At 45.5% G+C, this 12,865-nt stretch overlaps 1 protein-coding gene across 1 annotated transcript in view; it reads right to left on the bottom strand.

Annotated features, from left to right (window-relative positions):
• Nucleotides 1-10,775: 10,775 nt before the first annotated feature.
• The window catches only part of cd109 (CD109 molecule), a 22,126-nt gene continuing 20,036 nt past the window's right edge, over nucleotides 10,776-12,865 (bottom strand). The window contains exons 31-33 of the mRNA XM_087170422.1: nucleotides 11,729-11,889; nucleotides 11,537-11,639; nucleotides 10,776-11,409 (exon numbers count right to left, since the gene is read on the bottom strand). Of these exons, the coding sequence (XP_087026548.1) occupies nucleotides 11,207-11,409; nucleotides 11,537-11,639; nucleotides 11,729-11,889 (467 nt within the window). The 3' untranslated portion in view covers nucleotides 10,776-11,206. The remainder of the gene's footprint in view (nucleotides 11,410-11,536; nucleotides 11,640-11,728; nucleotides 11,890-12,865) is intronic.

The raw sequence follows: 12,865 nt of genomic DNA, 5'->3' as shown, positions 1-12,865 counted from the left end.
GGGGGGGGTTCCAGGAACAGATTACAGGCTATAAAGTGAGATTCAACATGATATACACTCATAAAAAATAGTTGTTTCTGGTTAAAATGACATCTTCCTGCTGATGTCATGTGATCAATGTGTGCACAAAAACCCTGTTGTTAAAAGCATAGGCGGATATTATTATATGAAGTTTATTATAAGATTCTTTATATTTATAACTTCAACTTGGTCAGTGGAGCTCTATTAGTACTGTCCTGGGGAAATAGCCATTTATATCATTATTATTTTCGGCGAGCCACGAGGGAAAATTAGTAAGCGGGGACAGGACAGGACAGGACAGGGCAGGGCAGGACAACCTGTGGACCAGGACAGGACAGGGCAGGACAGGGCAGGACAGGACAGGACAACCTGTGGACCAGGACAGGACAGGACAGGACAGGGCAGGACAGGACAGGACAGGACAACCTGTGGACAGGACAGGACAGGACAGGGCAGGACAGGACAACCTGTGGACCAGGACAGGACAGGGCAGGGCAGGGCTGGGCAGGGCAGGACAGGGCAGAATTGGACAGGACAGGACAACCTGTGGACCAGGACAGGACAGGGCAGGACAGGACAACCTGTGGACCAGGAGAGGAGAGGACAGGACAGGACAGGACAGGGCAGGACAGGGCAGGACAGGGCAACCTGTGGACCAGGAGAGGAAGCAGGAACAGAAAGGAGTGAAAAGCTGAAGTTAAGAGAAGAAGAGAGGAGGTAAATGTGTGATGGAGAACCAGGAGGAGAGGGGTGGGGAACAGGTGAGAAGAAGAGAGAAGAGGAAGTCCGGATGTGAAGAATGAAGAAGAGAGTAGAAAGGGAGGAAAAGAAAGAGGAAGGAGATGAGGGATGGGTATGGAGGTAGGTTTTGTCTCAGTATTATTCATGTGAACTGATTGACCATCAGTGAGTAAATGTGTGATCTGTAAATATGAAACAAATCCTTGTGTCTTAAAGTCTTTGTTTTCACTCAGCCTTTCACAAAACCTTGTATCTCCTCTGGGTTTTTACTGGAGACTGGAAACACAAAGTTTCTTCACTGAACAAGTGAAACAGGAAACATTTCAGATCTAATTTCAATAACTAATCCATTAATCCATTAATCCATTAATCCATTAATCCATCCCCTATCAGGAAGACAAGCCTCTTAACTCCAGTATGGAAGATTTTCATTAGAAATGATGAACATGAGTTTTGATTGTACTAATGTGAACTGTTCTGCTGTGATAGTAGAAAGCTAACGTGGTAGTATTTGAGTATTTCCCCCACAGGGCCGGATGCAGCGCGGTGTAGTGGAAACTCAATGTAGTAACGTCTCTGAATCATTAACCCCAGACTGTGTGATTGTGAGGGAGCCGGTTTAAAAGCAGAGGCAGCAGAGGGACGACGACAGAACAGACTTTTCCATGACTCTTCACCATGAGACGAGCGCTTCCTGCCGGGTCAGAGCGGCGCTCGCATCAGCCAACTTTCACTCATGATCGGCTGTTTGTACTCATGACACTGCAAACAAAGATTTTTTCTGTGTGAGGTTTACTGCAGGTTTGGTGGATGTTATCACCCGAATGTCCTGCGGCAGCACGACAAGTTTACCTTTAAAGACTCCCTCCTCCAATGAGAACCCAGTGTTTGATCTTGTTAACCTCCATATGATGTTTTTATATAATACAAACATTATTCATCATCACCATGACTCAGTGTTTCCACCTTGAACTGCATTGAATAAATGACAGTCTCATAAACACAGATTCAGGGTTTCATACGTCACAAACCTCAGGAACCAATCCTGTCAGCTGGTGGGGATGGGGGGCGGGGCTAAATACACCTGAAACTTTGTCAGTACAGAGAGAGAGAGTTAGCATTAGCACAACCGCTAACACTTTGTCAGCCACTGCCAGTTACAAGCTAACAAAAAACATAAACAAATAAAAGATGCTAACCATGCTAACGGTTCTGACCCGTCTGCTAGTCTCTGGTTCTGGTCTCAGACTCCTCCTCTGAGTCTGAGTCTGGGTCTGACTGAGTCTCTCTGCTGTTTCCTTCTCTCACCATCTTGACTCTCTGCTCTGTCACCTGTCCACCTGGAGCCAGCAGGTGGTGGGCGGGGCTCAAGGCCTGATCCAGGTTTCTCCATGAGGAAGTAAGAGTAGATGAGTTTCCACATTTTCACTTTTTCTTTTTCACTTTTTATGTGTGAAAACCATGTAAAACTATTTTTTACTGAGTTTAAAACACGTCTGGAGGAACTTTAAGGTTCAAGGTCGACTTCATTGTCATTTCCTCCACATAGAAAACCCAATATACAGCGGGATGAAAGTCCTCCAACCACAAACACCCATGTGGGTCGTCTGTTCCCAACAATAACTAAACAAGTACAAAGGCAGTCAAGGCGAGTTAAGAGCAAGGATTAAAGAGTAAAGTGCAACGTAAGGATGTATCCTTGTTCAAAAGCAAAGAGGACATCGTTAAACGCAGTCAAATGTTTCAGTCAGGAGACGGAGAGACGAGCAGCTGCTGCGAGTGTTTACGGCGCAGACAAACAAAGTGAAGGAGAGTCAGCGGTAAACAGCTGGTCTGAAGTCAGCCAGATAAAGTGACATTGTTTCCTGTGAATGGCTCTCACACAGAATCGGCGCAGGATGTACAGAGATAATAAGGAGGTCACGTGTTTCACCTGTAGTGAACCGATCTGCGCTGAACTTGGCGGACGGAGGGGTCACGGGTCAGGGAAGAACGAGAACAAGGATTCACTGCTGGAGATGTTTAATGTGGGAAATGTTAAGTAATCTGATTAAACACAAACTCACATGTAGGAACATTATCAACTAACGGTTTTAGAGTTAGAGTCTGACGCAGGCCTGACACACGTCGGATTAACCAACCAGCAGCCAGTTCACTGAAACCTTTCCCTGCAGTTACGTAACATAATGCAATTTAGTCGTTTCCAATACAGTAACTTCACGACACAAATCATCCCAGTCTGTCTGCATGTCTGAGCTCCAGCACATTGAACCACTTCTCTCCTGTTTATGTGTTCTCCGATCCTAAATCTCTTTTCTTTGGACGAAGTCTTTGACGAACGTGTTACAGCGACATCACGCTGTTGCTCTGTGGTCACATGTTCCCCCGAGAAGAACCCCCGCTCTGTTTGTTTTTTACATTACAAACATGCAAGAGTCGCTCCGAAATCATAAACTGTTTCATGTAATCTTGATGAGAAGGGAAACTGCGACACGCTTTACATCACTGGGACACAAGTAGTAAGTAATAAGAGCCTTTGCTGTGGTTACAGGCTGCAGTGATGCAATGATCGGCCTCGGCCAAGTATTTGCTCTGACTCAAACATCAGTTTTCATGCAGACTGTCTGAAACGCAGGAAACATTGATAACTGTTTAGTTACTGGAAACCCGCCAGAGTAACCAACACGGACCGGCCTGTTGTGCCTTAATGCAAGTTATCACCATGACTGCAGCACATCATCAGCCAATCAGACGGCTTTAGATCAGTCCCTCTAGACGGAAGCTCAGTCTGAACTCGTACCAGACCGCAGACTGTTCGCAAATATCTTTGTGGTTTGTTGTCGTCAGCTCAGGTGCCAGACGGGTGACGTTCATCACACAGTTTCACTCGGACGGCGACGGATCGGCGTGAGGAGCAGAGAGGTTCACGTTCAGACACTTTTATCTAAAGCGACGAGAAGCTTGAGTCTAGCAGGAGATCCTGGTGTGAGGAGCTACATCTGTGTAATGATGAGGGAGAAGAGGTGAAGCAGGGCAGTGAAAGTTCACAGTAAGTGCTGGAGATGTGAGGAGACGCTCCTGCTCTGAAAGACCTTCAGCAGCTTGTTCCACCATCAGGAAGCAGAGCGGCGTCTGCAGGGGCGGTGACGCCAGGCGACGTTAGGAACACGGCGGCTGAGAACGAGCGTCAGGCGACCCAGAAGTCTCTCTGAAGGAAGGATTAGTGTCTGAATTTGGTTCCGGAGGTCGTGAGGAGCCAGTGGAGGTCGACGCTGATCATTGCATTGCAGAGAGATAACCACGGTCTGGGCCAAGAGCAGGGCGCCGTACTGATGATCTTCTGCCGGTGTGTAGAGCGAAGCAGCACGAGCTAAACTCTTAAAGCTGGTGGAAGTATATTCACACACACAAGCATGAAGGACTTTCACTCTCAGGTTTCACAAAACAACCTACGTACATGTTTTTAAGAAAAACAAATCCAGTTTTCCATATTTTCTTTAGTTGCAGGTCATTTGTTATATTGAAATAACCAAGCAAGTAAAAATCAATCTGTGCTTTTCCATAATAAAACAGATAATTATATTTTAAAAAGAGGTTGTGAGGAACGTTTTCAGCCCTGAGTCGTGTCTGCAGGTTTTCTCTTCCTCCTGTAGCATCGAGCGTTCAGTGCTACGCCGCAGGTTCTTCAGGGACAGCAGATCAAAATCATTCAGCGATTTCTTCATGTGTTCCACCAGAGATTATAAATCACAGCAGCCAGCTCCGTCATCCAGGAGCCGGCTCCATCAAACCACCAAAAACTCCAACCAGGCAGGATGACGTGCGACCAAAACTCTGTGCAATAAATAAAATATGACTTTGATTTACAAGCTGCTCCACTTCTAATTGGTCAGTCTGAAGCTGAAAGAGCCAAACAAAAAAACAGAAAAAACAACCCAAAAACAAATCTATCTGTTCCGTGATTCAGACCAAAGACAACAAACCAAAGCGGTGATCACCTCCTGGAGAATCATCAGCGCCGCTCGGATCCAGGTTAAAATGGCGGCCACGGGACGGTGGAGCGGGGCCGAGCCGTCCCTCTGACACTCAGACACGTATGACGAAGAGTAAAGAGCCACTCGGGCGTCTGAGGCTGCAGATTTACTCCTCAACACGAAGCCAAGACTAACAAACACGTCGCTGTCAGCTGGACGGATCATCAATGAAAACTTGGCCCGACAGGTTTTATTCTGTCTGATGCTGCAACGATAAACAGGGTCGCTTCAGCCGGATCAGCAGCTCAGTGCTGCTTCATCAGTGAAATGTAAAAACCTCTCCTCCACAATCAGGACTTTTCATTTAGATGATTAATTAATGAATTCTGGGTAAATTACAACTTTTTTTTTCCAAAATGAAAAAATGTCCAACCCGAGGAACGGCGTCCGTCCGCTCGGCTCTGTTTACCTCAGCAGCAAATGTTTGTCTGTTGGAAGAATTCAACAGTTACAAGGACGTTTTACTTTGGAAATCCGGCAAAGAGTGAAACAATAAAAAGTAAATAAATCTGATTTGTTGAAAAAAAAAAAAATTGCTGCCGTCTCTAAAAACTCTTTCCCCTCTCCTCGCTCTGTCCACAACCATGTGAGCAAACCATCATCACGTTTCCCTGTTGTCGGGTGCTACAGGTCAGCGCAGGTGTCACTGAGTACCATGTTACCATGGTAACATTGGTCTTAGACCTGAGGTGGCCTGGTGGAGAGGTGTCTAATGTTTTTGGCTTAAATTTGAGTAAAATTTTTATTTTTGTGAAGCAGTCCGACTGACATGAGACTGATCTGTGACTGGACCAACGCTACAGACCAGTCCGACACGTCTGTGTGGAGCTGACCCCAGATCAGATCACTGAAGTCAGCAGGTTTCATCCAGAGAGGAACAAGAGACGGTTCAGTCTGGACTCAGTTCTATCACAGCCCGGCCAGAAACACGGGTCAGAGCGGCGTCAAGGATCCGTCACTGACAACCGCCCTTTAATTAACACACTAATTAAACACAGGTGTGTGTGTGTGTGTAGGTGTGTGTGTGTGTGTGTCTCCAGCCTGAAGAGTCTGAGCCTGAACACTTGACCCACATTGTCTGTGTTGTCTTCTGCGCTCGTCACCATCTCAATCCCAGCCGAGTCTTTCAGGCTTGTGTAACGAGTTTCTGAGCTTTGACCTCATCCTCTCCGGGGGCCGCTTCATGGAGCTCTGCCTTTTGAATGTGGTTCAGTTAAATCCACATTCAAACTGCAAAGTAGGCTGTAAAATAGCAGCTCGGTTTACAGACAACATCAGCTTGTTTCCATATTATTGAGGACCATGTGAAGGCGATTTTTCTTGGAAATACACAAATAAAAAATGAAAAAAGAATCTGTTATGAAGTAGTGGCTGACACTGTGCCTGTAGTGCTCAGAAGTTGGATTATCACCTTTTAATCTCCTGCAGATTTTAAATATTTTTAACTTTTACTCTCCAGTATAAATCCTAAAGCTTCTTTTTCATAGTCTCTAAACGTCAAGCTGCATTACCCTGAGCACAATAACTGGATCAGCCCCCTCCTCGGTGTTTGACAGCGACACAGCAAAATATACAATTAGCATCCAGTCTGCCTGCTTGTGTGAAACCTCCACTGATTCCATATTTCCCTCATTAGTCTGCAGCGAGCGGGCCAGGTCCATCTGCCTCCCATTAACAGTGGCAGCCAGAGAGGCTCGACTCTCACACAGCCTCGGCTCATGCAGCCCATGTGAAAGCCTCTATAAAAAGTTTCCCGTTGTTACCTTTGTGTCATGGAAAGTTGTTTCAGTTCAGAGCGCTTCTGTTTTTCCTAAAGCAAGGCTGCCACCTAGTGGCGCAGCGGAGGACGGCGGCAGGGTTCACCTGGAGACGGAAAGCTTGTGGCAGTGAGATGTTTGGAGATGCTACTAACAATTAGACTGTGAAGTTAAGGTGACTCCAGTTCTCTGTGTTCTCAAATAATCGTTCCAGAAACCACATTAAACCACAAGCTAATCACTTTTAATATGAGGATGTATTGATCTCTGTAAGAGACAATGTTATTTATAAACTGCTTTTCATACACAAGGTGCATCAAAGCCAAATAAATAAAAAAATAAAACTTCTTCACTTCATCGCCTCAAAAACACGTCGTTTCCGTCTCGTTACTTCCAGTTAAACATACTGACATTGATATTGGTGAGATTGCAAAAGGAATCATTCATAAGAGTCTGAAATTCACTGTCGACTGTTGATGTGTGAAGGAAAGTGGTTTCAGACACAGACAGCGTCTCTGCAGGTGGATGTTTGAGGAGGAAACCGCCGTCCTGTGTTTGAAGACGGGTCCAGGTCTGACTAATGAAGACAGCTGATGTAATATTGTGTGGAGTGGTTGAGATTAGCTTTAACTTTGCTGGCTGCAACATTAAAGTGATGCTCACACGTAGTCATAATCTAGACTAACTGAGCACTTTATTAGGAACACCTGTGCACCTGCTTAATCGCACACAATCCTGCAGATACAGGCAGCGTTCACGTCAGACGTCAGAGCCGGCGTTGAGTCAGCGGTCCAGGCTGGAGGAGCAGGCGTGACGGTGTGAACGTCACCGTCTCCGTCTAAACTGACACGAGCCTGAGGCCTTCAGCTGCTTTCAGTTCCTCTAATTACACCTCTGCTCAGGTTGAAGGTGGGCGGAGCTCCAGTCGTAATGAAGTCTGTGGCCTAACAGGTGCAACAACACTAACGGGAGAGGGAGGGAGAGGTGTCAATCAATCTCCTATAGAGAGAGAGAGTGTGTGTGTGTGTGTGTGTGTGTGTGTGTGTGTGTGTGTGTGTGTGTGTGTGTGTGTGTGGACCATGGCATTATGGGAGATTCAAAACTTCATCTTTCCTTCTTCTTCTTCTGTGTTTTAGTTGAAGTGTTGATCCATCAGAAGATATAAAAACCGTCTCAGTGTAGTTTTACATCTCCTCTCTCAGGCTTCTCTCTGCAGCTCTAGTAACAACAGGTCAGTGAGCCAATCAGAAGAGAGGAGGCTCTGAGTCTCAGATTTCAGGTAAAAACACTCAGAGAAACCAAATCCTGCAAGGTTTGGATGGTGGGTCCAGGTGGGCGGGGCTTGGTGACTGCTTTGTTGTGACATCACAACGTTCCAGAAGTCCTGACCTAATAAATCCCTCTGCTGAGAAGGTTCTAGCTCTCGACAAATACTACAATAGCACAAGGTTGTTTAAGTTGGACTGATAATATGCCATTAATCTGTTTCCTCCACCATAACTCGCTTTAGTCATTTTCAGTCATTTCTATAGTATAAGTAGAAAATAAAATCACTTTTCTCTTCTGACTGAGGACGAAAAGTGTCTTTTCAGTGCGCTGTCAGATTTGTCTCCAATAGAAACAACTTCTCTGCTGCGGCCTCGGCAGCTGATTGAATCCAGATGTTCGCTCCACTGACTCATCTCCCTCGTCCAAGGCGCTCTCTTGAAATATGGTAGCGCCAGCGTTGTGTAATTGTGACATTCTTGCATTGTTTGATGTCCATGAGAATGAGCGCAGCGGTCTGCCGTGCATGTGTTGACTGAGCGTACGGTACATGTGGTGCAGCTCTGCTCGCTGACAGATGATGCATGGACGGGCCGGTGCTTGGAGTGAGCAGCTCTTTGGAGGAAATATTTTGCCTCTGCGGTCGTGTTTATATTCTGACAGGATCTGATACACACTCCCAAGGCTGAGCGATGAGCACGCCGCTCCAGCGTGGTGGTTCTCATCTGTGGGATCTGCTCCGTCCAAAATGATCTAAACTTGCTTCTCTCTTACAGTGAAAGTGTGAGTTCACTTTTTTTCCGCTTGGCGTGACGCTCAGTGCAGACGCTGTTTGGTTCAGATGTCCATGTCCCCTCAGGATGAGCTGTAATAACTGTGGTGATTACCGAACGTTTCATCCAGCGCCATCATCAGGTCGCAATGCTGTCCAATACTAACACCTGCAAAACGGATCACCTTCATCAGCCTCAGCTCCACTTTGTGTTTGGTTTATAATTAACACGCTAACTCTCAAAGCTGAGACGCTGATTATCGTCCCTGCTAAACGCCAGCGTTAGCATTTAGCTGCAGTGCGTCCTCACAGAGCTGCTGCAGACTCTCAGTCAGTCAGATGAAAAATGTCCATCAAACCTCCACAAGAACGCAAAATTCAAACATATGCAAATTATATTGATATTACATGGAAAAGTTCGAAGCTGCACGCAGCAAATATTTGTTTTAGAAATGGTTCAATCATCAGTCACTTATGAAAATGAATCATTTTCTGTCAATCAACACATCGATAAATCATCTTCTCCTTTCAGCACTGGCCCTAATGAATGTGCACGTTAATGATCTCCAGTTGTTCAGGCTGGTAGAAACTCATTCATCAGAACAAACGGTCGGATTCAGAACCAGCTTTCCAAAATTTGTCATTCCCACCCACGTCATGCTGTGATTGGTCAGCTGCGTGGGCGTGAGAACGCAGGCAGCGTTTGAACTCGTCTAAACCCCTTCTTTCGTTTATTTATCACAAATATATCTGTCACTTTTTATGTGAACTGAGCGCAACGACACCAATTATTATCCAGGTGAGACTGTTTGAAAGTGTGTGAAGTTGCACGACACGAGATCTTTCCAGCATCACCTCTCCCGAAATATGTCGTGTACGGAAGAGAAGAATCTGAGATGTTTTCTCCTCCATTATTCCTGCGATATGATATAATGACATTTGTATCTCATTATCAGGTGATATATAATGTGTGTCTGTAGCAATCACAGTTCAGCTGGGAGCACAGCAGGGAGTGAGCATGATAACTTCCCCTTATTAGACAAGGTATGCTGCGAGCCTGGAGGCGGCTGCTGCTCGGTATGTGAGTGTGGAAGGCGCCAGTTCAGGGGATTACCAGGAGAAGGAGAAACTCCTGCGTCGCCACCGGAGAGTGTGAATTTTTGATTGGGGCTGATTTTCTAAGTAATTTCTTTTGCCTCTGTTTGACAGGACGGGGCTCGGGGCGTCTAACCACCGTCAGCTCGCTCAATTCACAGGGTTTGTGGAAGTGGCTGGGCGGCAGATGTTGAGGTGATAAGGTAAACTGGGCACTGCTGTGTTTTCATATGTTTATGGACACAAGGTTGGACAGAACCGGGGAGGAAAACAGAAAAGTATTGGAAGGAAAATAAATGAGACAACTGGGACAATTCGTGTCCTGGGAAAGAATATTCATTTTCCGGCACAGACGCTCAAGAGAGAGAAGAAAGCCGAGGCGGGAAGTGACGACAGCGTGTACAGGATGCGTTTAAGCACCTCCTGCAGCTTCAGATCAAACTGGTGGCAGATCATTATCAATCAATGAGAATGAGAATCAATCACAGACACTTAAACACACCATATCCAGCTAACTTTAAGCTATGCTAAGCTAACTTCTCCTGAGGGGAAAAGGTGACGCTGTGCAGCTGTAACGAGGCAGAACGTCTGAGGCCATAAAACGCCAGAGGGCGGGTGAACGCTGCCGTGTTGATCTCACCTTCCCCTTCACGTCCACCTGTGGGTCAGATATCCTCGGCCTCCGCTCGCCGCCTCTCTAAACTGGAACGTCGAAGCTCTCCATCACGGCGGGATTGTTTGAAGTCATGGCGCTGTGTCGTTAATGTTTACGCCTCCATCGCTGTGATTGTCGCGGGGATTTATCGCGCTGCGGCACCGTGAGGGAACATACCTGCTTTAGTGTGGAGATTTATGGGAAGCCTTCGAGTGCCGCTCCTGCTCCCGCCTGTGTTTTGGATGCTTTTCCTGTCACAGTCCGTTTAAAGCAACTTCGACGACCGAGGTCAACGACCACGAGTAAATCTTTCAAATTGATTGTTGGGAGTCTGTCACAGCTGGTTTTCCACCTGGGGCTCAGGACGCCCTCTGTGGACCACAGAAACACGTCCAATGGGTTACGAGGAAATTACATATCATTAAGACTTTAGAGACTTTTTTATTTTTTATTGTGCATTATTTTTTGTTTTACCTCTGACCAGATCTCAGCTCAGCAGAGCGGAGGTGGAGCTGGGAACCATCAGCCACCACACATGAAAGTAATATTCTGATACCTGTCGATCATTTAAAGTTTAAATGATCGATCATTATTATTGGATCCTGAAATTCTGTAGAGCTCTGAGGAAGAGGGGACGACCTTCATGCTGAATGTAAATATATTTACACAAGTAAAACTCCATATAAATTGTGTACATCTCATATTGTCTCCAAACTAGTTGTGATGATGTGACGTGAATAACCAGTTGAAAAAGCCGTCATGTGACACGTGCGTATAAACGCAGCCACTTTCCCGCTGTAGAAATGTCACTGACGCTGACAAATTCACACATCTACAGCCTGAACTGGGGTTCGTTTGCTTTTATTTACACCCCGAAGACGCTGGTGACGAAGAGGAGGAGCAGAGCGGGAGGTGAACTGGTCAGCAGGAAGTGGCGGCGGCTGTGCGACGCAGCGTTGAGCTCAAAGCGTCCCTCCATTCTGCACTCGCTGCAGTCTTCACCGCAGAACGAGCAGGCGGACATGTCACTCCTCCACTCCGATTTGTACGTCCGCGCCGTCCTCCGTCCTGGAAGAAGGAGCGAGGGGTCAGAGGTCAGAGGTCAAACACCAGCTCACCTACAGCATGTGTAAACTTGTTTCTTTAGGTTTTCTCTGTGTCTGTTTCTGTAAACTTCTGTGGACTGTGCTCTTACTTGGTTCATAATAGTCATAGATGAGAACGGTCGCCTCCTGGACTTTGGCGACTTTATGCTCCATGACCAGAGGAATCACGAGACACAGATCGTCTGTCGTCACCTGGAAACACATGGACGTTTTTAAATTCAGGTCTGTCTCTTCACACAGAGAGGCGACAGTCAGACACGGGACGTTTCAGTGACACCTACTGAGTCCAGGTACAGGATGACGCTCCCGGGCCGGGTCTCCACTTTCCTCACGACCCCGTCGGTCTGGACGCCGTCAGGAGGAAGACTGAAGCCGCTCAGCACGCCGACCTCCAGGATCGCCATGCCGGTCGCATTCAGACCCAGATCCTCCCTCAGGCTGCGGGGAGGCGACGCAACAATGTGGAGACAATAGGAAGTTTGATTCGTCTGGGTCAATAAAGCAACAGCATTTATCTCTGTGTCACTGCAGGAACAGACTTTTTATATTCATCTGTCAGATTATCTTCATCGTCTGAAATATATAATAATAATGTTAAAAACATAATGTAAAATGAGATGGAATAATACTGTATTACATCATTTATTTTTTTATCATTACTGAAGTTAATAGTGTTAATAACCACTTAAATATTCTTATTCTTAAAACATGTAAAAGGTTTTTTATTTATTTTTTTATTATTATTATATCATTTAAATGTACTTTATTTAACATTTAGCTGATATTAAATTAATCAAAATAAAAAATTGTATGCATTTATTTACATTAAAATCAACAGAAAATGCATTATTGTTATTATTTCATTATAATACAAATGAACAATTAATAAAATATAAATACAAATATAGTTGTTTTTTTTTTTCATATTTACCAGCCGACTCATTTTACAGAGCAAAGCGTCAACGAATTGTAGAATAATTTATTTGAAGTAAATTCTTTCATATGAATATTAATTTCAAAAGGATATTTACACACTAATGTTTCCCAAAGTTTATTTTCAAATGTTTCATTTAGTTTCTATGCAGCTGTTTTCTGACGTGATGTTTAATCGTCTCATTGACACACCTTCACTGACTGTTTTATTGTTTGTAACGAGGAATAATAAAAGTTTGACAGATTCATACACATGCTGTTGATTGTTCTGCTGCGTCATGACGACGGCAGGAACGACTGTCAATTCAATTCAATCTAACTTTATTCACAGAACACACTTTATCTCAGGGCAGTTTGCAGAGTCGATATCACAGAGAAAAACTCAGTAGTTCCCGCCATGAGCAAGCACCTGGCGACAGAACCAGACTGAGGGTGGGTGGGGTTGAGAGGAGGGAGGAGACACGGGGTGGGGTGGGGGGGGCTGC

The sequence above is a fragment of the Seriola lalandi genome, unplaced genomic scaffold, assembly GCF_002814215.2.
Source record: "Seriola lalandi dorsalis isolate HSWRI2012SDOR001 ecotype SW California unplaced genomic scaffold, Sedor1 jcf7180002054947, whole genome shotgun sequence".
Classification (NCBI taxonomy): Eukaryota; Metazoa; Chordata; class Actinopteri; order Carangiformes; family Carangidae; genus Seriola; species Seriola lalandi.
Note: the sequence above shows the minus strand (reverse complement) of the source record. Positions and strands in the feature narration are given on the sequence as shown.